Here is a 27478-nt window from a genome sequence, read left to right on the forward strand (position 1 = left end):
CCGCACTCTAGCCCCACGAGGATGCTCACTGTGCATTTTTTAGATGACCTTTTTAAGGTGCCTTCCTCAGTTCCTTCCGCTCTGCCTGGCTCAGGTGGACCTGGGAGGGGAAGTGGTACTGAAGGGACAGAAGAACTCAAGTCAGAGCCCCTTAGTAGAGAAGGTCCATTCTGTATTTGTCAAAAATATGAGCGGTATAGCAATCTTCTGCTAGGTGCTCCTGCCTGGGGGAGTGGGGGAGATACAGAAGGCCTGGTCCCCCCTCGAGGGACTTAGGTCCCAGAGTAGGAGGCAGACCCATGATCCAAAGAGTGCAGGGAAGCCTAATGGGTGCTTTGAGAGGAATCTGTGGAGGGGAGAGATGAGGTGGGATGGGGCATGCAGGCTCAGGGAAAGCTTCATCTCTAAAGAGACTGGCCGCTGGGCGTGGTGGCTCACGTCTGTAATTCCAGCACTTTGGGAGGCTGAGGCAGGTGGATCATGAGGTCAGGAGATTGAGGCCATCCTGGCAAATATGATGAAAAAGATACAAAAAGATTAGCTGGGCATGGTGGTGCTTGCCTGTAGTTCCAGCTACTCGGGAGACTGAGGCAGGGAAATCGCTTGAACCCGGGAAGTGGAGGTTGCAGTGAGCCGAGATTGTGCCACTGCACTCTAGCCTGGCAACAGAGCAAGACTCTGTCTTGTAAAAAGGAAAAAAAAAAAAAGAGAGAGATTGACATCCAGCAGGCCTCAGTGAAGAGAGATGGGACTGAATTAGGAGGGTGAGGCCAGATGATAGAGGGCATTGAATGCCAACTGGAGAACACCCACTATACATAGATTGAACCCAGTTGGTGGCCCCAGCTTTGCCTGTCTTGCTCCCTCAGGTAGTCTTTGCTATAATACTAAGCTACTGAGTCAAAGGGCCTAATTTTAAAGATATCCCATCTGTCTGGTGGCTTCTGAGCTTGTAAAGGTACCAGCTGTTTTCAGGAAGCCCCAGCTTTCTCCTGTAGCATCTTCCTCCTGCCACTGCCCATGTTCCTTGGCCCTTGGCACAGGTCAGGGAGCCAGGATCACTGACTCTGTAGACAAGAACGGTGGCTGTACTTCCCAACCACAAGTCAGGCCGGATGTAGGTGTGATAATGGGCTGGACGATAGGCAGTCAGGGGCCTGCCAGTACAGCAGGGGAGGAGGGGTACAGCTTCTAGATCCTTGGGTTTGAATCCCATCGCTAAGTGCTAGAAATACAGTGTCAGGCCGGGCGCGGTGGCTCAAGCCTGTAATCCCAGCACTTTGGGAGGCTGAGGCGGGTGGATCACGAGGTCGAGAGATCAAGACCATCCTGGTCAACATGGTGAAACCCTGTCTCTACTAAAAATACAAAAAATTAGCGGGGCATGGTGGCACGTGCCTGTAATCCCAGCTACTCAGGAGGCTGAGGCAGGAGAATTGCCTGAACCCAGGAGGCGGAGGTTGCGGTGAGCGGAGATCGCGCCATTGCACTCCAGCCTGGGTAACAAGAGCAAAACTCCGTCTCAAAAAAAAAAAAGAAATACAGTGTCTACCAACTCAATACAGATGCTGTGCATACAGCCCTGACCCAGAGTAGATGCTCTCTTCCTCTTGTCTACTTCTCTGGGCTGAGAATCCAGGTTAAACAGCTGGATCATCTCCCATAGTACCCTCACCTCTCAAAGAGGGTGCCCCTTCTTTAAGGACTGCAATTTTTTCCATTTGGGCTGCCAGGATGCTCTAATTGTTATGCACTTTCCTTTAACAAGGCACAGAGGGCTTATTATGTAAATTGAAGGAAAAAATCCCCAAATCATGAATTACATCTGTATTATAATAATAAACATTTTAATTAACACTTACCAACTGCCAGCTATATTAGGTGTAAATAACAGGTGGATGCAGCATGAACTCATGAGGCTAGAGAGTCACTGCCTCCAGCCTACTCCTTCAAGAATTTCAAGAAACAATTCGTATGCTATCTCCTTTCTTTTCTTTTCCTTTTTCCCCAATTTTCCCCTGGTATCTGAGTTTTTGAAACTACTACAGGTGACTTATGCACGGAGAAACACTGATCCAATATCCACATTAAACATGAAATTGAGGCCTGAAAAGTTAAAGTGTTTTTCTAAAGCACAGAACAAGCACTAGAAATCGTGTTCCTTGGTTTCCAGTCTTGTGTTCTTTTCTTGTAAATCCTCTACAGGAATTTCTCATATAAGAAATCTTATCCTTTTGAACATCTGAAGCTCTTTTTTGCCAATGCAAGGTAAGAAAGGATTTGGGCACCTGGAAGGTACTCAGTTGCTGGAGTCAGGTGATGGGAAGGTGAATATCAAGAATGATTAGAAGGAAAAAGAATATTATAGGTACTAAGGATTTGTCCCCCCCTCATCCTGTTTGTGATGATATGGAGAGCTGAACCCCCCGGCTTTAGCTAATCTTTGTAGTTTTAGTAGAGATAGGGGTTTTGCTACGCTGGCCAGGCTCATCTCAAACTCCTGATCTCAAGTGATCTGCCTGCCTCAGCCTCCCAAAGTGTTGGGATTACAGGTGTGAGCCATGAGATTAAATCTTATTTCACCTGTAAGACTTAATATGTAGATACAAATCACAAATTAGAAAAAAAGTTCAAAAGTCCTGATTATTAGTTGGGAAATGAGGTTACTGGTGAGGTCCTTCGTGTTGGAGGAGACCCAGTTCCTTACGGAGCCATGAAAAATTAATGATTGCAAACTGGTAGGTCCCAATGTCTACTGGGAAAGCCATGAGTCTTTGGAGTCAGAGAAAATCTAGGTTTAAATTCTGACTCTGCCACTGGGTAGTTTTGTGATATTAGGCATGTGATATGCATGCTCTCAATCTGTTATTTGGAACATCTGTTGTGGGCCTTTTAGCCAGTGACAGAGACTGCCCAGGTGTAGTCGCCATGTTCCTCTGCGGAACTGTGCCAGGAACTGTGTCAGGAACTGTGTGTGCTTGGTGTTTGGATACAGAAGTTTTGAGATGCAAAGGGTCCTGCCCTCCTAGAGGTTCAACAGATAATTAAGGAAAGGTAGGGTTTCTAACCCCGAAGGGACTGAGAGTAGTGAGAGAGTAGGCTTTAACCAGGCGGAGAGGGAGTTGGGTCGGGGGAAGCAATATTTTAAGAGAAATAGGAGAGGGCCTGATAGGCTCGAGCAGCCAAGGTACAACACACAGTTGTTCTCGTGGGTCTCATGCAGGTGGTCGTGATTTTTTTCGTGAAACAAATATGGAAAGCACCTAACTCTGAAAGATCTTGACCAGAAATAGGAGTCAGGGACTGGGCGCGAATCCTAAGCTGTAAATCCCTTTCCAGAATGAAGAGAACTCCAACCTCCACCACTACAAGAGAAAAACACTCGCTGTAAGGAACCGACGAACCAGCTGGATGATTGGGGGCGGGCTCCAGGCGGGAGGCGTGGCATCGCGCGACTGCCGGATGTCCTCTTCCGGAACCGGCCCGTGCCCCGGAAGCAGTTGTTGTTTGTTGTGGGCCTTTTGGCCGGTGACGGAGACTGCGCAGGTGTGGTCGTCATGTTCCTCTCCGCGGTTTTCTGTAAGTGGGGCTGGAGGTGCCGGCAGGGGTTACGCCAAGGGCGGGGGTGCTGTGACAGGCAGGACCCCGGAATGATGCGGGGCAGGATGTGCGAAGAGGCCGGGAAGCTGCAACTGTGGACTTCGCAGGCCTTCAGGACTACAGCGTCCGCCATGCTCCGCGGCTCGCCTCCCTGCGCGGACGTGTGGGTGCCTGAGAAGGGGTCTGCGGTGTCTGGATTCAGTTGCCGCCCTCATGGGTGGCTCTGGGGTGTTTTTCTCCAGCCCGCGTTAGGAGAATCACCGGATGTCCTAGCTGGGAAGAACCTCGGAATTTATAGCCCACCCGTTTCGAACTCTAAAGATAAGGAAACAGCTCCCGAGAGGGGCAATGAATTGCCTGAGTAATATGGCTGGGCAGTGAAAGAAGTCCTCGGGCTCCCGAGTCAGTGCTCCTCCTTACACCTGGCTGACTTCCCAGTTAGATTTAGTATCTGGTTTTCACCACATGTGATGGTGGTTGTAGTTTGCAAAGGTTAACTTGTCAAACAAGAAGCTTGCTCCAGTGCAAATACTTGCACCTACGAAGAGGGAAAAAATGGAGCAGGTATTACTTTAGAAAGATTTAAAAGGTAGCTAGTCCAACTGTCATGAAACTATGCAAAATATTACATCTAGAATTGTGTTGGTCTGATTGGATCTTTTAACCTTCCTTATAAAATCCTAAGGGGGATTTCTAAATATCTAGGGAATAGCTATTTGAGTGACACCTAATGGCATAGTTCCTGAGTTAAATATTTTTGGTTGTTACTGACGTTTATATGAACTTTGCATAAAACAGAGAATTAATTTATATTTTTATTTTCTTTTCCAACCTTTCCTGCCTACAAAAAAGTTGCCAAGAGCAAATCAAAGTAAGTAAAGACTTTTCTTTTTTTAAACGTCACTTGTTTAAAACAGATTTGTTAGTCTAGCTGCTCCCAATACATCCTTATATAAAATTAAGCATTGGGCCTCGATTTCCTAAGAGTTGGTTCGTGGATTACTTATTTGATTATTTTTTCTCTGTGAACTCTTTCAAAAAATATTTTCCTTCCTGCTCAACGGAGCTACTTCGTGAGCATTGAAATACTTAATTTAAAGGAGTCTTTGCTGCTTTTCTAGTCCCCAGATTTGTGAGCTCACTGTCTGTTTCTAAACAAACCATTGGGCTATGCTGTATTTGAACTACCACCATTTTCCATTTCCTCAAATTGAGGACCAGGGGCCATTTGTCTGGAGCTCACTGCAGGAATCCAGAATAACCAACTGTGCTTCGATTAAATCATAGAGTCTGTTTTAATGAGTTTTGTCATCTTTTGCATTCATGGTATAAACATTTCAAAAATAGCCAAGATTAAAGATTCCATGCTGTACCAGAAAGACTAGAACTACCAAACTTGTATTTCAAAATAAATGTAGACAATATCTGAACATTGTGTGGTAAAAATAGGGAAGTTTTAAGCAGCCTTTCCTTGCAACTCAAGACATTGAAAATCCTTAAAGCTAGTCTTTTGGATTAAAGTTAATGAAAAATATATACATTTGTGTTTTCCCTCCCAGTATCTTTGAGTGGTTCATGTATCTTTCCCCACAATCCAGTTATTTATGTCAGAATTCCCCACCCCCAGGATCTGTAGGAATCCCTTGCCTTTGGTTTCTTTAGAGGTATGTTCTGCCTCTCGTTCTTTGTACCCTTCTTGTCATGTATTTCATATATGTCTTGCCTGATAGACCTCATGTAGCAACTCACTTTCCATACTGTACTGTTAGGTTCTACAGAGCATATACATAGCGTTATAGAGCTTTGTATTTCCCGTAGTGCCTTCCATAGAGTAAGTGCTCAATGTTTGTTGAATCTCTGTTGAATGAGTAATTGTCTATCTTAATTACAAATAAATACTGTATGCCTCTTATGAAGCACTGTGCTGAATGTTGAAAGCAATGCAGTGATATGTAATAGAGTCTTAGATGCTTCCAATTTGTTTTGGAATTACACGAGAAATAACATGGTCTACATGGGGAGATGACACATGAAAAAATAAACAGTACAGATATTAGAAGATCTGATGAGGCAAATATGGACGTTCTGCTTTGGATGACCGTGACTTAAATGAAATATGAAGGGGCACATGGTTTTGCGCATTAGCAACCCAAAAGCTTCCGTCCCTTTATTTTGTCCTTTCCTGATTATAATCATATATGCCCTGGAAGAGAGGGCTGTTCTGAGACAGCTGTCTTTACAGTTTTCTCACTAGCCAGCTGTGGTTACCAGGACTTTGATATTGTCCCCCTCCTGACTTCTGCTCCTCATGAGAGGTAGGTGTCTGAGGCTAGTCCCACAATATGGCTTGTTACTGTTTTGGTTAGGTCATTGCCAAGTAACTGTGTAGTGGAGCAAATCCTAGAGGTTTGAAACCATTGAAACTGTTTCGTGGAAACCTTAGGCTGTCTTAACAACTGAACCTTCTTAGGGCCAAGTGATATCCCACAACTAATTATTATCCTACAGGGTTCTCAAAATGTGCCATCCTCCCATGACTGATTTTAGTCTTATTTTGTCAGCTTGTAACAGTGTACTTTTTAATCTTAGAAACATTCTGGTGAGAATGGTGAGCCAAGCTGGGACAGGTACTTGCTTCAACGTCAAGCGAAACCGACTGCGGGAAAAACTGACTATTTTGCGTTATGATCCAGTTGGTAAGATCTGGGGAAGTGACCCACAGTAGACCGAAATGCTTCCAAGAACTGTTGCCCCTTTTGTCGGCTGAATATCTGAACATCTCCGAAAGTTTTTAGCTTCTGACACTGGCATTCATTTAGCAAATAGGTTATTATTTGAATGATTATTATGCTGTTTACCATCCCAGGTACTGGGATACCCCAGGACAAGACAAGTCCCTGTACTCTTGGCACTTAGTCTAGTTGGAGAGGGAGTGACAAGATGACAAATTGTAAGTGCTATGGGAGAAACAATCAGGATGCTGAAGTGTAGGATGAGGTTGGGAGTGGTGGGGAAAGTCATATTAGATGGCTAAATCAGGGAATGTCTCTCCAGAGGAGACAGTTAACCGAGACCTGAAGGTGAGAACCCAGCTCTGTCAAGAGAGTAGGTTTGTGTTCTGGAACCAGCCAAGTGTCTTGAGAAGGGGACGGTATGGTGTCCTGGCACCATCTGTATGACAGTGGCTGGTTTTGGGTCCTGATATAAGTTAAAGGAGTATGGCTTCTATATGTTAGTGCAAGAGGGTGTGAAATTTGATTTTTCCATTTTGTGCCATCCACTAAAACGCTGTACTATATGGTAACTTTAAATAGTCTCATTAGGTGGAAGTATTTATCTAGAAGAGACAAGTGTTCCCAATGCCAGATTTTCTGCTCACAAACCAAATAGAGTCAGCACCTGATTGCTGTTGGTGGTCACCTATCCTGTTTCTGGTTTTTATGTGCAGATTTATTAAAAAATAAACATTTAAATTTTAGAGCTCTGGCTGTTCATTTTTGTGCTCTTTATAATTTTCTTTTTTTTTTTTTTTTGAGACGGAGTCTTGCTCTGTCACCCAGGCTGAAGTGCAGTGATGTGATCTCGGCTCACAGTAACCTCCACCTCTTGGGTTCAAGCGATTCTCCTGCCTCAGCCTCCCAAGTATCTGGGACTACAGGCATGCGCCACCACACCCAGCTAATTTTTATATTTTTAGTAGAGATAGGGTTTCACCATGTTGGCCAGGCCAGGCTTTAAGTCCTGATCACAGGTGATGTACCCGCCTCGGCCTCCCAAAGTGCTGGGATTACAGGCATGAGCCACCATGCCTGGCCATTGCTTCTTGGTAAGATAATGGCTATAATAACCAGAGCAGACATTTTTAAAAGGCTCTGAGAAGCACAGTTGTCAGCTTAAAGTTTCTTATGTTCCATCCTTTAACAGAAATAAAATTCCTTGCTGTTTTAAGTGGTGTTTAAATTTCTGTTTATTCATTTACACAGTAAAAAGGGAATTCTAGGTTTGTACCTGATGATAAGGAGTCTGAATTTCAGGATGATTCCCCGTATGGTGGAAAAATGATTAGGTTTGAGATTGGAATAAGGTTTGGTGTTGGATTGGTGTGTTTTTCCCTCTCTGATTTCTTTTTCTTTTTATTTTTTTTGAGATGGAGTCTCACTCTGTCACCAGGCTGGAGTGCAGTGGCATGATCTTGGCTCACTGCGGCCTCCACCTCCTGGGTTCAAGGAGTTCTCCTGCCCCAGCCTCCTGAGTAGCTGGGACTACAGGCATGCGCCACCATGCCTAGCTAATTTTTGTATTTTTTAGTAGAAACGGGGTTTCACCATGTTGGTCAGGATGATCTCGATCTCTTGACCTCGTGATCCGTCCACCTTGGCCTCCCAAAGTGCTGGGATTACAGGTGTGAGCCACTGCACCTGGCCCCTCTCTGATTTCGTGTTAGCTGGTGAAAACTAAAAGGGATGAATTTTACAATAAAGTAATTGTTTTTCTACCATATTTACCTCTTTTAGTAAAAGGTGAAAGATTTATATGTGCTGAAGAGAAACCATAGTATATATATTTATTTCTCTTTTAAAGTTTATTTTTAGAAACTTGCACAACACTAATATTGATTGAATAACCTGTGATATTTTGAGTATAAAAAAAGATATTGGCCTTTTCATCCTTAGTATGGAGGTATTAGGAACTTAATATTTGTGTTTAAGTTTTGAGAATGGGAAAGGATACAACCATAAAACAGTTCTGATCATAAGTTCAAAGTGGGAGAAAAGATTCATAGATAAATTTCAAACAGATGCTTAGAACTTTTCTCCTAAGGAATGGCCTTAGCTTTGACAGCACAACTTTGTCTTTTCCAAAGAAGAGAATGTTCTGGTGGGGGAAGACCGCCTGGCTTTCTGCCCACCTGCTGAATGCTCTGCAGGTGTTCATGATGAAGTGTTTGCCTCGGGGCCTGCCCCCATTGCTCAGGGTACCAAATAGCTTGGCAGTTCTCCCTGCATATTTTACTCTGATAAGTAAATTAAGTTTGAGGACAATGATGGTTGGTCTGCTTTATGAAGGAAATAGGTAAGGAAATGTGGAAAAATTCCCAGTTATTTGAGCATTTCATAATACAGTCTCTGGCAAGAAGCAGCTGCATATGCTTGTCCTTTCAAACTCCTTTTCCTCGTATAAAACTAGAAGCTAATTTCCAAAGAGGAAGGATTAAAGGCTGAGCCATAAGCTTATTAACCTTTCTTAGATATATTGAAGGTTCATCATAAAGAGAATGAAAACTTGTCAGTTTTAATTCCTTGGATGACTAAACAAGACAATAGAGACTTTAATTGAAGCAGAATCGATTTTGGTTACATGTAGGGAGAGAACTTGATGGATTCATTCTATGAATGAAACAGCGGAAAATTTATGTCTACAATTGTGGATGGCAGTGTGTCGTTTCAACTCACTAACACATGTTGAGTATGCACTGTGTCCGCAGCAACCCTGTGAGGGGCATAGTTCTCTCTTTCACAGAGAAGAAAGCAGGGTAGAGTATTTTGAGAAATTTTCCCAGGGGCTCATAGCTGATAAATGATGGAGCCAGAGTTGGAACCCAGCCTTTCTCCAAGTCCCTGTTATTTATTTATTTAATCTTTTTTTTTTTTTTTTTTAAATAGAGATGGAGTCTCATTCTGTTGCCCAGGCTGGTCTTGAACTTCTGAGCTCAAGCATTCCACCCACCTTGGCTTCCCAAAGTATTGGGCTTACAGGCCTGAGCTATTGTGCTTTGCCCTTCTAATTTAAATAAATATATATATATTTATTTTTTATAAAAATAAATATAATTTATTTTTTATTATATATTACACCCCACCATATATATAAATATATATATATCACCATATATATAAATATATATATATATCACCATATATATAAATATATATATATATCACCATATATATAAATATATATATATATATATTTTTTTTTTTTTTTTTTTTTTTCGTAGAGACAGGGTCTTTCTATATTGCCCAGGCTTGTCTGGAACTCGGCCTGGAGTGATCCTCCTACCTCCGTTTCCCAAGTGCTGGGATTATAGGCATGAGCCACCATTCCTGGCCAAGTTTCTGTTCTTTCTATTACATGGAGTCAACTTAATCTTTCTAGAACTTTTTTTTTCTTTTTTTTAATCAAGACCTATCCCTGTGGTCAGGCTATGGATCCCCACTGAGACTCCTACCACCATCCCTCTGTTAAACCAGATGCTCATTCCTGGTTCAGTTCATCCAAATGCTGATCTGTCTTCAGGGACCAAACTTGACCCTTTCCATGAGGACTTCTGTCACCATTCCTGTCCCTTTTGACCTTTAGGTTCCTCTGGGGTTTACTTGACTTTTGTTTGGGCATCTGACGTGTGCTGATGTATTAAGTCAGGAACTCTCCTTACACTTTTGTAAACTCTACATTGCCTAGCACAGTTCTGTGGGCTTAAATATTCTTTGAATTAAAGGAATAGATGCAGCAAATGAATCAAAGAATTTTCCTCAATATAGCCTTGCTCTCCTAATCTTAATCAGTTACTCCTGCTCAGGGTCATTTAAATAGTCTCCGGATTGTTTTTCTGTGAGACAGTCCCCCTTCCCACCCCACCTTTTTTTAGACCAAGTTTTTAGTTCCGTGTAGAAAACCCTGGGGGAAATATTTCTTGTAATTAATAACATGGATGAGAAACTGTTTTGGTTTTTTACTACCATCTTGTAATGCATTAATGCACCGTAGTTCTCCTTGGAGTTTTAGGAGGATCAATCCTACTTACATTTCACATGATTTGAAGTATGTTAAAAAGATCCCTTACAAACAGTGTATTAATATTATAGATATAAGTCTGTTGACAGGTTAATCGTTCTTAAATTCAGCTGCCCATCAATTGAGGAGTTTTTAAAAATGTAGACTTCCAGTGCACCTCTAGCTTTATTAAACCAGAATTAAGGTAGGAGTGAAGGTGAGAATGGACTTAATTTAGTTTTTAAAGAAGCAAATTCTTAATCATAGAAAGGTTGGGAATCTCAAATACAGAGTATTCATATTGACTGTAGAAGACGAAAAAAGCTAAAATCTCTGTATGACAAGGACAAATGAGGAAATGTTAGGTCATAGTTCTTTAAGTTACTGCATCTTCCTTGGGTGATTGTTGCATCTCTGGTGTTTTTGTTTTAGCAAAGAGGAAATAGATGCTGTGTGTGTGTGTGTGTGTGTGTGTGTGTGTGTGAGAGAGAGAGAGAGAGAGAGAGAGAGAGAAAGAGAGAGAGAGAGACAGACAGACAGAATGTTGGAAGTTAATGGAGTGCTATAGGGCATTATAGAACTATTACTGCCCAGCATCTAGTCTTCAATCTTTCATCCAGGCAGGCAGCACTTTGTTTCAGAGAACTGTACCCTATAATATTTACAATAAGAAGATTTTGTTATGGTATTAATTATAGTACCAAACTAAAAACTCCATATTGGGTGTATTAACCCATGTCTGGAAAGTAGAGCTTTAGTGTCTGTTACTCTTCCAGACAGGCTGCCTTTTCTTGTGTGGTCCACTTGGTTCCTGCTGCTCTTTTTCCGGAGTCCACCTCCCAGTCTGTCCTTGCTTACCTCCTGCAAGAGTGGACATTAACTGGGTGAAAACATTGTTTTCTATTTTTGTCCCTAGTTTTCTTTCTTAATGTGAATATTTCTGCGTTGGTTGAAATATGACTGGGGGATACCAGGGATGCCACTGATGAGCTAGTGGCCATAGCCATTTCCTCTCGTCTGTGCTTGCCTCTGGGATGGAGGAACTGAGTGAAAATCGGCTCCATCCTCATGTCAAGGAATAGTAAAATAAGAGAAGGGAAAGGGCTTATGGTCTGATACGTATTTTTTCTAAAAATGATGATGATACTTTATAATAATTTTCTGCTACAATTCTTTTTTTTGTCCCTCTATAGTGAAGCAAAGAGTCCTCTTCCTGGAAGAGAAAAAAATACGCTCCCTTTAAATGGTGGATTGAAAATGACTGATTTATAAATGAGAAGACTGAGGGCGGGGATACTGATTCAGAAATCCTGTAGCGTGTAATAAAAGAAGAGGAAATGGCCTGGAATCACTGCCTCCTGTGATTTGAAGGCCATTGTGAAGGAAAACAATGCAGTGAAAGAAAGTTCTTCATATTAGGACAGATATCATTGCATCACATTTATTTATCTTTCTGGGTATTTTTATAGCTCTTAATAAAAAATATTAAAATAGCCTGTGCTATTGTGTCTTAGTGATGTTTTTCCCCACTATTTGAGGTTTTCAACCACATTACTAAAAAATAACCATTGTTTCATGTAATAAATGTTTCCATAACAACACTTATGTAAGAGTTTCCAGCTTGCTCCTTCTGTACTTCAAAGAAAAAGCAGAGTAACATTCTAGAGTGATCTTGAAGAAACTCCCATGTAATAACAGAGATGGTAAGGGGAAACAGGATGACAATAAAAAGAGCCTTGTAACAGAATAAATGAAGAGAACTTCTATTTCTGATTTGTGCTTATATAATTAGGAAAAATGCCACTGGCCTATATTTTCAAACCCAGGTGACCAAAGCAGCATCTAGGATTTTCTAGGACAGCTTTGGATTCCTTTATTCCCTAAATTTTTCTTTCTTTTTAAAATAAAAGGTGCCATAGTATCTTTCCATAAAGTCACTGCTAGGACTTCTGGGGCATGGTGGTACCACACAGCTAACTAGCGTGCAGTTCTGTGAGGAATCCCTGATGTTCAGATACAGACCTCTGTCCTGCCCGAGCCACACACTTTTTCACTCAGGCTGTTGTTTCCCACAAGTTTTCAAAATTATCCAGTTTTCTTTGCCAGATTCCTGGCTGGAAAGGATCAGCTCGTTTTAAGCTCTGTTGGTTCACGTCCTACCCCATTTAAAGCATTTGTGTGGGAGAATGCTAAGAGTGCCCACCCTGGCTACATCATAAGTTCCTTCTCCAAGGCCCAAACCTGACTCCAAGGGAAATGTAAGAGCAGCTCCCTGTCAGTGGGATTAGAAGTAGATAAACTTGTTGAATCTTGGGCTTGTGACCTCATGGGCAATCAGCTATTTTGTAGCATCTTTTGATAAAGCTCTGGTTCAAAGCAATGATAGGTGAGATCTTGACACTTTTTAGGCTGAAACTGTACATAGTGTTGAGTGACAAGAAAGATCTTTCACTTGATCCTAGCTAAGCTGATGTAAAGGGTCTGTGACGTGCATGGATTTTTTTTTTTTTTTTTAACATCTGGTTTAACAAATGACTTGTACCTATTCAGCCCATGTGAATGTGGCCTGTAGGTGGTGGTTGTTTTTATTTTATTTTATTTTTTGATACAGGGTCTGTTTTGTTGCAGTGGTGTGATCATGGCTCACTGCGGCCTTGAACTTCCAGTCTGTTATCCTCCCACCTCAGCCTCCTGAGTAGCTGGGACTACAGGCGCATGTGCCACCACGCCTGGCTAATTTTTTGTATTTTTAATAGAGATGAGGTTTCACCATGTTGCCCGGGCTGGTCTCAAATTCAAGCAATTCTCCTGCCTTGGCTTCCTAAAGTGGTGGGTTTACAGGCATAAGCCACCATGCCCCTGTGGTATTTACATTTAAAAAATTTTTTTGCTGATACATTAACATTGAAGGGTTTCAATAAATAGCTAACCTGGCTTCCCTTACAAAACCAGAGGCTTTGACAACACTAAGCTAAAGCTGAGTAACAGCTGCTTCTCTTAGAAAGTGTCCTTTCCCGTATTTAAGAGTCTGTTCTGGCTCTGGACACTACTGTCCACAACCCCTGCAGTATGGTGCACATGGGGCATTAATCTGTTGACCGTTGAGGTTGCTTGTCCCTGAAGAGTGGTAATGTTTGTACAGATCTTGGTTGTGGAATCTTTAATTCTGGTTGGCTTGTGCAAATGCATGGAAAGCAAAAGAATCATCGTTATAAATCAGTGGAAGCTTGAGGATGACTTCATAAAAAGAGACCATATTTGCAAAGAAAGGGGATGAGGACATTTTCTAATAACTGTTAGGAGCAGCCACCCCCAAGTACATTTTATTTCCAGGTATGTTTTGGGATTAATAGCAATCAAAACAGAGTAAGTGGAAGGTCTTTTTTGTAAGAGTAAGATGACTGTGTTCCTGCAGCTTGGACGCTGACTGCTGCAATGAAATTAGATCTCTTGAGCATTTCTTCCAAGGACAAATTTGGATAGTAAGCTAGGTAGAAGGCCAAAGCTCCCACAAAGCTGTCACCAGCACCCTGTAATTAAAAGCACAGTTGTGAAGATAAGCATGTAGTTAATCTGTTGCCCAAACTGTGTATTTTAAAAATATTTAAATAAACTTAGATTTACAGAAAAGGTACAAGAATAATACAGTTTCCATATGCCCATACCCAGTTCTGTTAACATTTTACTGTGGTACATTTATCACCACTAAAGAAATGATATTAACTGAACTTCATACTTTTTCAGATTTTACTAGTTTTGCTTAATGTCTTTTTTTCATTTCCAGGATCTCATTCTATAATATAGCATACTATATTACATTTAATTGTCATATTTCCATAGACTTCTGTAGGCTGTGATAGTTTCTTAGACATTCTTTGTTTTTGATGACTTTTTTTTTTTTTTTTTTTTTTTTAAAGAGACAGGGTCTTGCTCTGTTGCTCAGGCTGAAGTGCAGTGGCGCAATCGTAGCTCACTGCAGCCTGGGTTCAACTCCTGAGTGAACTCCTGGCTGGGCTCAAGCAATCTTCCTGCTTTGACTTCCCAAGTAGCTAGGACTACAGGCATGTACAACACTTGGCTTAATTTTTTAAAATTTTAATTAAAAAGAAGGACAGGGTCTTACTGTGTTGACCAGCCTGGTCTGAACTGCTGGCCTCAAGCAATCCTCCTGCCTCTGCCTCCAAAAGTGCTGGGATTACAGGTGTGAGCCACTGCACCTGGCTGTTGTTGATGACAGACCAGTTTTGAGAACTGGTCATGCATTTTGTAGTACATGCCTTAATTAGGATATGTCCATTTTTCTCATGGTTAGGCTATGGTTATGGTTTTTGGGAAGAAGACCACAGAGGTGAAATGTCATTTTCATCATATCATATTAAGGGTACATAAAATCAACATGACTTCTCACGGACGGTGTTAACTTTGCTCACCTGGCTAAGGTAGTCTTTGCCAAGCTTCTCCACTGTAAAATTACTTTGCTCCCTCTTTTTATGTTGTACTTTTTAAAAAACATTTAATTTTATATATATATATATTTTCATGTTGCACTCTTTAGAAGCAAGCCATTCCACTCCTAAGGGTTGGGGAATTATTCCCTGAATTTATGCTCTATCTCCTTAAGGGTGCAGTTTCTACATAAATTATTTGGAATTCTTCTGTATGGGAGATTGGTCTCTTCCATTTATTTATTCAGTCATTTATAGCAGTCTGAACTCAGGGCTATTGGTTTTATTCTTTGGGTTATAATTCAATGCTACATTATTTTATTGTTCAAATTGTTCCAGCTTTGGCCATTGGGAGATTTTCCAGTTGGCTCCTGTGTCCCTTTGACATACACCCATCCTTTTTGTTTTGAGTACTTTCTGGCATTACAAGATATCCCAGGGGGCTGGGCACGATGGCTCACCACTGTAATCCCAGGATTTGGGAGGCTGAGGTGGGCAGAGGGCTTGAGCCCAGGAGTTGGGAGACCAGACTGGGCAACATGGCAAAACCCCATCTCTACAAAAACAGAAACAAAAATCCCTCAAGATGCTCCAAGATCATTTTGTATAGTCCCTGCCCTTGCCCTAGAATTAGCCATTTCTTCATTAAAAATGCATGCAGAAAGAGCTGAGAGCCATTTGATGCTATTTTTAAACCAAATATAGGGACACATCAAGTTTCTTTCCATTTTCTCTGAAGCTCCAAAGATCCAAGTTGGTGTAGGCCATGGAAATAGAAAACATCCTGAGAAAGTCTGTGGACCTGTGTCTTTGGACAGGGCAATACCTGCTCATGTTTGTCTAACAAATGTGTTCAAAACAATTTAAATATGACTACACAGTCTCACTTGAAAAATCATTCTTGTATTCAACAGCTTTTAGGATCATTTTCTAATTCTTCCTAGTTTTCCAGTTCCTTAGACCTAAGGGCTTTCATAACAAATCTTGAGGCTTTTAAAGAAACTTGGCGTGCAAGATTGTTTTAGTCAAGATTGCTTCAGTCATAGTTGATGTATTTAATGGGCTATGTGCCCAGCACAGTGATGGGTGCTGGAAAAGTACTAAAATCCATTGTGGATTAAATGCTAAATAGTACGGCAGAATTTCTAAGTGCTGTTAGATTTTAAGAAGGGGTTTGAAGAAAGCTCCACCCTGAAGGGAGTCCATATGGAATGAGCCACATTTACAGAAAGAAGGCAGGCCTCAAAGAATAAAGACACAGGAGGAAGAAGGACCAGAGTGAGCTCATGAGACCATGAGTGGCTTTAAGCAGAAGGACATTTCCCCTTATTAACACAGATAAAGCCATCAATATGAAACTTGCCAAGGAGTCATAGTAATGCAGGTGTGAGTGCAACTTTTACTCCACACCATGAATGTTGTCTGAGTGCCTAAAATGTTTTAGGCCCTATGCTGGGTGCTTTGCAATGTTTACAGGTCTTTCCTGAAGATGCAATGGAGAAACAGACAGACATGGTTCCTTCCTACTCTCAGTTTACAGCATAGCAGCGTGACAGGAGAAAGGTCTGAAACCGGAGGAACTGTGAGCTTACTGGAGGTTTATTAGGAAAACATGGAAAATGCCACAAGATGTGAAGAGTTATGGCAAACTCCGAGATTCCAAGTCTTGACTTCTCCTTACATTACACACAAAATTAAATTCCAGCTACAGTCTTGAATGTAAAATATAAAACAGTAAAATAATAAGATGAACATTTTGATGAATATTTTTGTATAACCCCAGACAGGGAAAACACAAGTCAGTAAACACAAAAATCTGAAAAAAATAACGGATTTTTAATTTTAAAAACATATTTATATGTCCAAAGACACTATAAATAAAGCCAAGTGAAAAAGTACAGATTTGGTGAAAATTGTTGTAATACATGTAAAAGATCCTCAGTATTCAAAGAATATCTTCAAACTGCTAGGAAGAAGGCAAATCTAGGGTAAAAATGAATAAAGATATAGACCTGCAATTTCAGAAGAGGGAAATGCATATGGTCAATAATTAATAAATATACGAAAAGATGCTCAATGACTAGAAAATGCGTAATGCTCTTTGATTCAACAATCCTGCTCTCAGGAATCTTCTACAGAAGGAAAAGCTCCTGTATTATAGGAATATAGGTACAAAGATGTTTATTGCTGCATTTTTTCAAAGGCAAAAGACTGGAAACCATCTGATTGTCTATCAAATAGGATGAATAAACTTTGGCACATTGTTATTATGGCAAAGTATGCAGCTTTTAATGAGAAAAGTCTATATGCACACACTTGGAGAAATGTCCATTAGTTATGCCAAAAAAGGAGGTTTCAGTGTCCATGATCCCATGGGGGAAAATACTTGAGACCAACTCTGCTGTAGAGATCCCCACCCGGGCCGCGCTGAAAGAATTAAGAAGCAGACACAAAGAGTGCAAAGTAGGACTATCAGGGGGCTAACAGCCTTCCAAGCTGAGAGCCTCAGGGGGCTAACAGCATTCCGGCCTGAGAGCCTTGAGCAGACGCTGACCCACGTATTTATTCTCTCTGAACATGTGATTATTATTAACAAGCAGGTGTTCTATGTTTTCTCATAGAACCAAGATAAAGTAGGTAGGCAGCTGGTGCCTGCTTACCACTGATCAAAGACAAACTAGAAAACATTCTCCACGAGGGAGCCACAGGGGCAGGGTCACATATCCCATGCTTAAAGAACTAGTTTAACTGGCGTATGATATACACGTACTGTTTACTACTTTAGAACACCCTGAGCAGTTTTCCACTTGGGGGCCAGCTCGGTGTTCTTTACCATCGCTCTCAGCAAACAATATAGTCCATCATACATTCAGTATGAAAAGAAATAGAATGAAAAAAGACAAATACCTACCTATATGAGCATATGTGTCTTTTGGTTTTAAAGAATGTAGAGAAAAACGAAGGATATGTATCAAATTGTGAATATTTGGTTTTCTTATGTGCAAGGTACAGGGACAGTGGTCTTTTTTCCTTATGTACTTTCATATTGTTTGATTTGCTATAAACTTATAATATTTTTCCAAAAAAGTTGAAGATAATAAAAGTATGACTAGGTTAGCCATGCATCTGTGCCTCCCTACCTTGCACCCTGACCAGAGCGGAGGCACAAGGTGGAGGGGAGACATTCTGGCATTGCTGATAGAAATCAGGTCTACCTACTCCTCTATGAGCTAGCAGGGTAGTTTTGGCTGCAGACAAGGTTTTTTAGAAAGTTTAAAAAATATTGTACCTACACCTGAAAACACTCTTAAAGTTACTTAAATTACTTTTCACTATAGCCAAGGCCAGGGAAACAGGGCTTGGTAGAACTGTGTGTGCTGGAAGCATTACTTAGGAAGCAATGATTTTTATACTTGATTATCCTTCATTCCCAGGGCTACATTATGCATTGCTTTTTTCTTTCTTTGTTTTGAGACACAGCCTCACTCTGTTACCAGGCTGGAGTGTAGCAGCATTAATCACAGCTCACTGGTGCCTTGATCTCCCAGGCTCAAGCAATCCTTCCATTTCAGCCTCCCAAGTAGCTGGGACCACAGGTGTGCACCACCACACACAGCTAATCTTTATATTTTTTTGTAGAGATGAGGTTGGGCAGGCACAGTAGCTCACGTCTGTAATCCCAGCACACTGGAAGCAAGACCGGTCTGGGCAACATGGCAAAGCTCTGTCTACAAAAACAAAAATTAGCCAGACATTGCAGTGTGTGCCTGCAGTCCTAGCTACTCGGGAGGCTGAAGCAGGAGAATCACCTGAGGCTGGGGATGTCAAGCCTGCAGTGAGCAGTGATCACATCACTGCACTCCAGCCAGGGTAACAGAATGAATCCTGTCCAAAGGAACAAACAAAACAAATAAATAGATGAGGGTCTTCCCATGTTGTCCAGGCTGGTTTCAAACTCCTGGGCTCAAGGGATCCTCTGCCTTGGCCTCCCAAAGTGCTGGGATTACAGAAAAGAGCCGCTGTGCCTGCCTACACACTGTGTTGATAGAGAATAGAAGATAAGTCCTTTCTATACTAAAAATAGTGGGGTTCTCAACAAAGAAAACTCAAGACTAGATGACTTCACTAGAGAATTCCTGCAAATATTTAAGTAAGAAGTAATCCTAATTCTACCTAAATTCTTTCAGAAAATAGAAGAACCAAGGAAACACTTTAGAAGGCTAGCATCACCATGATACCAAAACCAAAAAATGACATTGCAAGAAAAGAAAACAAAAAAGATCAATACTTTTTGTGAATATAGATGTAAAATCCTTAACTGTTTAAAGCAAATTACATAAATATATGAGGGTATATATATATGATAATACTCATGACTGAGTAGAATTTATCTCAGGAATGCAATATTGATTTAATATTCAAAAAATCAGTCTAATTCAGTATATTAAAAACCTTATGATTATATCAACAGGAGGTGGAAAAGCATTTGACAAAATTCTGCATTTGTTCATGATAAAAGTTCAGCAAATTTAGAAAGAAGGTGTCACTTGACAAAGAGCATTTATACAAAATCTACAGCTAACATCATACTCAACCAGAAAGACTGAATGCTTTCTTCCTAATATTGGGAACAAATCAAAGATGTCTGTTCTCACTACTTCTGCTCAACATTGTACTGGATTGCCTAGCCAGTGCAAAAGGACGGGGGAGAAAAAAAAAGGCATACAGATTTGTAGATGACATAATGACCTATGTAGAAAATCTTAAGAAGTTCAGCAGAAAAAGCTATTAGAAATAGTGGGTTTAGCAAGGTAACAGGACACAAGGTCGCTATGAAAAAAATTGTATTTCTATATATTAGCAATGAGTAAGAACTCAAAGTTATCAAAACATTTGTAACAACATTTTAAAAATGAAGTATTTAAGGCTGAATTTAACTGAATATGTGTAAGATCCATCCACTCTTGCTAAGGAAAGTAAAAGAAAAATTAAAGAAAAACAGATGGTGAGAGTTTTATGGATTGGAAAACTCAATATTCTTAAGATATCAGTTCTCCCAAATTGATCTATAGATTAATGCAATCCCAATAAAAATCCCAGGTAGCAATTGTTGTAAATTAATAAACTGATTTAAAAATGTATATGGAAATGCAAATTACCTAAAATAGCCAAAACAGTTTTGAAAAAGAAAGTTGGAGGATATAAACTATCTGATTTCAAGGCTTTCCATGAGCTACAGTAATTAGACAGTGAGATACTGACATAAGGATAGACAGGTAGCTCACTTGTAGCAGAGTCCTGATACAGACCAACAAATATATGGTCAACTTATTTCCAACAAAGGTGTAGGCTGAATATCCCTTATCTGAAATACTTGGGACCAGAGATATTTTGGATTTCAGATTTTTTTTTTTTTTTTTGGTTTTGGAATATTTGCATTATACTCACTGGTTGACCATCTCATATCCAAAAATTTGAAATCCTTTTTTTTTTTTTTTTTTTTTTTCTGCGATGGAGTTTCACTCTTGTTGCCCAGGCTGGAGTGCAATGGCATGATATCGCTCACCACAATCCTCTTGAGTTCAAGCAATCCTCCCACTTCAGCCTCCCAAGTAGCTGGGAGTACAGATGTATGCCACCACACCTGGCTAATTTTTTATGTGTGTATATATATGTATTTTGGTCGAGATGGGGTTTCATCATGTTGCCCAGGCTGGTCTTGAACTCCTGGGCTCAAGGGATCTGCCCACCTTGGCCTCCTGAAGTGCTAAGATTACAGCTGTGATTACAGGGATTACACTGTACCCAGCCTATAATTTTGAAGCATTTTGGATTACAGATTTTGGATTAGGGAAATTCAACCTGTATCCAGTAATTCAATGGAGAAAAGGGCAGTCTTTTTAAATAAATGATTCTGGAACTAATGGATATCCGTATGCAAGAACACAAACCCTTACCTCACACCATACACAACAATTAACTCAAAATGGGTCACAAACCTAGATGTTAAGAGTTGAAACAACAAAACTTCTGGAAGAAGGAGAAAACCTTCAACCTTGTGCTAGGCAGACTTCTTAGGACACCAAAAGCACAAACATTAAAAAACCTGATAAACTGAAATTTATCAAAATTTGAAGCCTTTGCCTTCAAAAGAATATCAAAAGATAAGCCACGGACTGGGTCTGGGATAACATATTTGTAAAACATGTATCTGATAAGGAACTCTTAAAACTCAATAATATAACCCAGTAAGACAAAGAATACAATAAAAATGGGCAAGAGATTTTAACAGATGCTTCATCAAACAATCTTCATCATGTATATGGCAAATAAGTTTATGAAAAGATGCTCAACATCATCAGACACTAGGGAAATGCAAATTCAAAACACAACAAGATGGCATTATATATCTAGTACAAAGACTAAAATGTTTAAAAGTGAAAGTACTAAGGGTTAGTGTAAATGTGGCGATATGAGAAGTCTTATTCATTGCTTGTGGGAATGCAAAATGATACAGACACTTTGGAGAATAATTTGGCAGCTTCCTAATAATGTTAAACATATACTTATAAAACCCAGCAATTCCATTTCTCGCTATTTATCCCAAAGAAATGAAAGTATATATCCACATAAAGACCTAAATGTGAATGTTTATAGCAGCATCATTTACAATCACTCCAAACTGGAAACAATCCAGACATCCTAGAACTGACGAATGGATACAACAAAGTGTGGTACATCCAGACAAGGCAGCACTACTTAGCAATAAAAAGGAAGGATCTGCTAATAAAAGAGCATGGATGAATCTCAAAAAGAATTATGCTAAGTGGGAGAAGCCAGGCACAAAAGACTACATGTCATATTGTATGATTTCCATGATGGTGCATTTTATAAGTAAAGTTGACTGGGTTGAAGGATGCCCATGTAGCTAGTTAAACATGATTTCTGTTTAATAGAAATAATGTTCTGTGCCTGTGATGGTGTTTCTGGAAGAGAATGTCATTTTAATTCATAGACTGAGTAAAGAAGATCAGTCCTCATCAATGTGGGCAGGCATCACCTAATCTGTTGAGGGCCTAGACGGAACTACAAGGCAGAAGGACAAATTCTTTCTCTCTCTCCTTGAGCTAGGACATCTATGTTCTGCCCTCTCCCTCCACACACTAACTGGGATCTCAGGCCTTTAACCTCAGACTAAATTGTACCACTGACTTCCTTGGTTCTCCATCTTGCAGATAGCATATTGTGGGCCTTCTTGGCTTCCATAACTGCATGTGTCAATTCCCATAATAAATCTCCACATATATATTAAAAAATATATAAATCTCCATATATATATAGATATATGTACACATACATGCATACATATATATTATACATATACATATATATATGTTACCTCCTCTTGGTCCTATTTCTCTGGTGAACCCCAATTCGTATCATTTTACTTATATGAAATCCCAGAAAAGGCCAAAGTGTAGCAACAGAAAGCAGGCCAGGGGCTGGGGAGTACTGACTGTACAGGGCCTGCATAGGAACTTTCTGTGGTGATAAAAATACTCTAGGTTATGATTATAGTGGTGATTAAATGACTATAATCACATACGTTCATCAAAACTCACTGAATCCTACACTTAAAATCCTACACTTAACAAAACCTTATTCTATAAAAATTGTACCTAATACAGTTGACTTTTTTAAAAGGAAGAGGGGTGGTTATATGTATTGAGTTATACAGGAATGGCAGATTTGAAAACCTTGACAGTTATTTCCTGAGTTTACTATTAATTTACTCCAAAGTGTGTGGTTGAGATAATTATTGAGATTTACTGTGGGCCATGCTTAAATGTTTTGATTGGCATGTGGGAATTTACTTGTCCTTATATTGAGAGCTCTAGTTCTACCTCTGCTCTTCCACTCTAAAGATTTCTTTCTTCTGGCAGCATGGGCTTTGGAGTAAGACAGATAAAGCTAGTAAGTGGAGAGCCAAGATTCACATACAGGCTCACATCTCGGCCTCTCCACTCACTGGCTTTATGACACTCGGGACATTAAATTCTCTGTGACTTTGTTTTCTTATAAATAAAATGAAGTTATTAACATCTCTCTCATAAGGATTTTGTGAACAATAAAAAACAGCTCCACTTTCAATAGAAGAGAGAGATTAAAAAATAAAAGCTAAACAACTGTTAGTTCTTTCCTTTCCGACCAAAAGCATTTCTAGTCTTTTCCCTAAGTAAAAGTTGATGGCTTTGTTTCCACTGAATGTATCATTCCCTGCTACTCAATCCTTTTACCTAAAATCAATGAACAGACTCTTAATACATGTTGCTTCTTCACTGACTTTTCCACTTCCTCCCTTGACCTCCCTTGCTCTTTTGCACACCCTCCACACACACTGGGCATGTTCACTTCATCGCTGGTTCACTCTCCGCCCTTCTCCCACTCTTTCTTGCTCTGCCAACTCCCCCTTTCTCTGTGTCTGGTTTGGAAGCCATTGATCCTGACAGTCTTCTTTACTTTTTCAGGCCTTCATTCAAAACCCTTTGCTTTCTTTCTTTAGAAGGCCCAGCTCCTTTATGGTATCTTCCCAGAGTACCTCATTTTGCCAAAGCTACTCGAAACACTTCAACAACCTATGCTTAACCTGACAATTCCCACAAAAAGTCAGCATTCTATTTCCTGTTTGCCTTGGTATAGAGCAGAGTACAGATTAAATGATCAAGTCCACATCAAGAAAGAGCTCTTCTTGCAATTAAGTTGATTCATTCACAAAATGCAAAAGCAATTTATTTAAAGGATTCTGAGAATAGATAAATTGTTAACAGTCACATTAAATTTTATTAAGAATCCACAAGTCCTATACTGAGAGAAAATAAATTAATAAACACTGGAGAGAGAAAAATTCTTCCTTACAGTAGAAAGCCAACTAGTAGAAACATTTAAAAAGTCACTATTCTGGCTGGGAGCGGTAGCTCACGCCTGTAATCCCAGCACTTTGGGAGGCCGAGGCGGCTGGATCACGAGGTCAAGAGATAAGAGACCATCCTGGTCAACATGGTGAAACCCCGTCTCTACTAAAAATACAAAAAATTAGCTGGGCATGGTGGTGCGTGCCTGTAATCCCAGCTACTCAGGAGGCTGAGGCAGGAGAATTGCCTGAACCCAGGAGGCGGAGGTTGCGGTGAGCCGAGATCGCGCCATTGCACTCCAGCCTGGGTAACAAGAGCGAAACTCTGTCTCAAAAAAAAAAAAAAAAAAAGTCACTATTCTGCAAATATCATAGTACTATGATGCATTAACACTGCTGGGTGAAGGTAGGATGAGGGTAGGATATTAACAAGTTACAAACGATCCCCCCACAGATTATGTATTAATTACAGAGGCAAAAAGAATAACTGTACAGTTAAGAAACCTGGTGGGCACCACCTTAACCAAGTGACCAACAGTAGCATCACCAATAATAAGACAAAGTGACACCACGTGTTCCCTGATGTGGGGCCTGGAGAAGGGCATAATGTCACTGATGTAGTTTTCCTGCCTCAGATGCCTAAGACAGACACTAAATTGACCTACATTCTACAAAACAATGAGCTTGTGCTGTTCAAAAAATATCAATACCATGAAAGACAACATAGTTTAAGGACCTGTTTCATATTAAAAGAGACTAAGGCAACACATAGTCTTGGATTGGATCCTGAAGCCACAATTATTTAAAAAAAAAAACAACAACACTATTGGGACATTATTGGACTGTACATGTAAGATTATCTCCACGTTAAACTTCGTGAATTTGATAATTATATTGTATTTTTGTTATGTCCTCTTTTTCAGGAGACATATCCTGAAGTGTTAAGAGGTAGAGTCATGTCTGCAACTTACTCTCAAATCGAAAAAAGGATAATATTTATGTATTTTGAGAGACAACAATAAAACAAATGTGGTAAAATGCTAATATTGGGGAAATTAAGTGAAGAGTTTATAGGATTACTGCAACTTTCCTGTAAGTTTTACTTTTTAAATAGAAAACTTTTATTAAAGCAGTTTTTAAAATCCCAAGTGTGAGAAAGAAATCAGTATTAGTAACTCCTTTGCGAATTTGCAAATGGGCCAATTTCTGCCCCGGAATGATTTCTCTCTTTCTTTTTAATTAAGTGGACATCTGCTACAAGTTGGGGTAGACTGAAGAGAAGCTCCTTCTCACCTCACTGAGGCAGTTTTCATTATAACCATGAACTAGACACCCATGAACGTTGAGAGGATTGGAAGGAACACTTTCTAGCTGACCCTGATTGCCAAAAAACGGAGGCCTGGGATGTTAGTGGCAGCCCTGTTGTGATGGTATCCAGTGCCCTATGCCAGGACCACAGCTGGTTTCTTCTGTTTTCAACCAAGAACCATGACAGAGGCAATCTCCACGCGTAAAACTCTTAGGAGAGGTCAGAAATCATGGCCATATCTTTCCCGACTCCTTAGAGTTTTAGAATCCCTTGAAAGTACTGTGCATTCAATTAATGCTTGCTGATGGACCGTCTCTCAGTTGCCCCAGTCTCTACCTTCTCACCAGATGTGAGATGCAGAGGTTCCGCGTTTTTCTTCACAAAGAGGGCTCGTTGGGCTACTGAGCCTCAAACCACAAAGAAGCAGGGAGGCTCCTGGCTGACACAGGCCTTTGGGTCAAAAACAAGAAGGCTGATCTGAAAAGTCACATTACATCCAACAGCGGAAAAACTCTTTGAAATTTAAACATAAAAGATTTGGCAAAAAAGGCCTTCTATGCTTTGCAGAGGAGTGGAAGGGTAAGGAAAAGAATGAACTTTTACTGTTTGCTCCGCGTCAAGAGGCAGCAAAGCTGGGTATTTATATACGCACACACAACACTGACCTCATTTCATCTTCACACTGACCCCCCCACCACCCTCTACTGAAACTTGAGGGAGCTGAGTCTCAGAAACATCCAGTAATTTGTTCAGAGTCACGGAGCTGGTAAATGGCAGAGCTGCCCTTTGCACCCAGACCCAGTGATTCCTGTTCTCATCACACTACACCACCCGGTGAAGGTTTGGGGCAAGCAGACAAGAAGGGAGGGAAAAAGGAAGGAAATCAAGCTGAAAAGAATCTCCCTCCCTTTTGACATCCTGTAATCTCTTTGTACTTCTCTTAGGACTCTGAATTCATTGTGCTGAACATTTTATGTACAATCCTACTCTCTGAGACAATGTGAAAACTCTTTAGGGCAGGGATCACTTCTCTGTCCCCTCTCTTTCTCCTGCTGCCTGTCCCTTGCTTTGAGTTGACCTGACTTACTGGTCCTGGCTCTATCATGTTCTTCTCTTCCCATGATCTCTTCTAAGGTGACCAGATGGCCCTTGCTGAACTACATGTGACTTTCTTTTGTGTTAGTGAAAATGAAGGTTAGGTTGCCATGGCCCAGAGTTACTTGATATTCTCATTGTTGAATCTATTTATACCACAAAGCTTTCAAGTGCCAATAAATTACTTGTCTGTTGATTCACATCTTCAGTATAACTATTTTTATACACTGGTATGATTTTTTTAAATGGAAAGTGCTTTAAAAGTAGGAGCTGTATTGTATCACTGTGATTTTCCTGTAAGTCAATTACTTTCCAATCAATCATTCCTGGAATAATGAAATAGTTCTCATTGATACAACATGATGGTTTTAACCTTTTACCGAAAATTATTTTTGTGACAAAAGGGGTGATGGCATAATTCATCTTCCTTCAATATAATACCCATGTGGCTACTACCCTTTGCCTTCTCAAAGTGATTTCCTCTTAAGGAAGAGCTGCTCTTATGGAATGGGTGTGGCATCTGAAACCTCTGCCTTCCTGAGGGGCTTGGCATTCCTGGGTTCTGAGTTCTGGTGGTGCCCATGGAGGAAGCTGGAGAATCAGGGAAGTGCAAGGACAGCAAAACACACCCCATGGAATACCTGAGCCTTCTAGTGGGGGTAGGAGGGTTGGCGGGGAACGGCGGGTTGAGGACTTGGCAGTGCTGGTGAGAGATGACGCTCATGAGCAGCTGGGTGTGAGTCTGGGTGGGCAGCCTCTGCTGCTAGGGCCTGAGGCATTGTGGCCATGGGGTGGCTGTTTTCTCATTTCCCTTCCCCTCCGTTTCAGACAATCCTGTCTGTCCACAGTTGCCCCACTCCCCTTTCCCTTCCCTTGCCCCTTGTCTGCTTGGCCCCTTGACTCTGGCCATGGGTCTGCTCCTTCACTGAAAGAAGCCGACTCATGGACCTTCTTCTCAAGGCTCTGCTCTCTAATAAACGCTGTGGAGCTGGCATAAACGCGTGACGTCCCCAGCAGAGCACACCTACATGTTAAGCTGAGTCCACTGGTCTCTGGTGGCTTTTGTTTTGAGGCTCTGCTTGGAGTCAGGCTCTCTGCTGAGTGTTTTGCACGTTATGGCCTTTATTTTCACAGAACCCGGGGGAGGTAGGCTTATTTGGGGCTGTGGTGTAGGGTTAGGCAAAGTGGCATTGCACAAGGGTGCCTAGCTGAGGGCTGAGAGCGGGCTGCGGGCCATGGCCAGCTCACCAAGCCATGTGCCTATCCAGAGGGGCACCTTCTTGTATAATAATTTACACAGAGGTCAGCAGCAACCCTGGGCCATCCTTATTTTATGCTGAAGAA

At 40.8% G+C, this 27478-nt stretch overlaps 2 protein-coding genes across 3 annotated transcripts in view; one reads left to right on the forward strand and one right to left on the reverse strand.

Annotated features, from left to right (window-relative positions):
- Positions 1 to 3476: 3476 nt before the first annotated feature.
- On the forward strand, positions 3477 to 11867 carry MRPL33 (mitochondrial ribosomal protein L33). Its single transcript, XM_003941536.4, has 4 exons — positions 3477 to 3579; positions 4453 to 4471; positions 6190 to 6296; positions 11568 to 11867. The coding sequence occupies exons 1-4, from the start codon at positions 3558 to 3560 to the stop codon at positions 11615 to 11617; spliced, it is 198 nt and encodes a 65-aa protein (XP_003941585.1). The 5' UTR covers positions 3477 to 3557; the 3' UTR covers positions 11618 to 11867.
- A 1789-nt stretch (positions 11868 to 13656) lies between these two features.
- The window catches only part of RBKS (ribokinase), a 104923-nt gene continuing 91101 nt past the window's right edge, over positions 13657 to 27478 (reverse strand). For both annotated transcript variants that reach the window (XM_074395645.1, XM_003941534.4), the window contains one exon: positions 13657 to 13904. In XM_074395645.1, the coding sequence (XP_074251746.1) occupies positions 13731 to 13904 (174 nt within the window). In that variant the 3' untranslated portion in view covers positions 13657 to 13730. The remainder of the gene's footprint in view (positions 13905 to 27478) is intronic.

The sequence above is a fragment of the Saimiri boliviensis genome, chromosome 1 (genome assembly GCF_048565385.1).
Source record: "Saimiri boliviensis isolate mSaiBol1 chromosome 1, mSaiBol1.pri, whole genome shotgun sequence".
Classification (NCBI taxonomy): Eukaryota; Metazoa; Chordata; class Mammalia; order Primates; family Cebidae; genus Saimiri; species Saimiri boliviensis.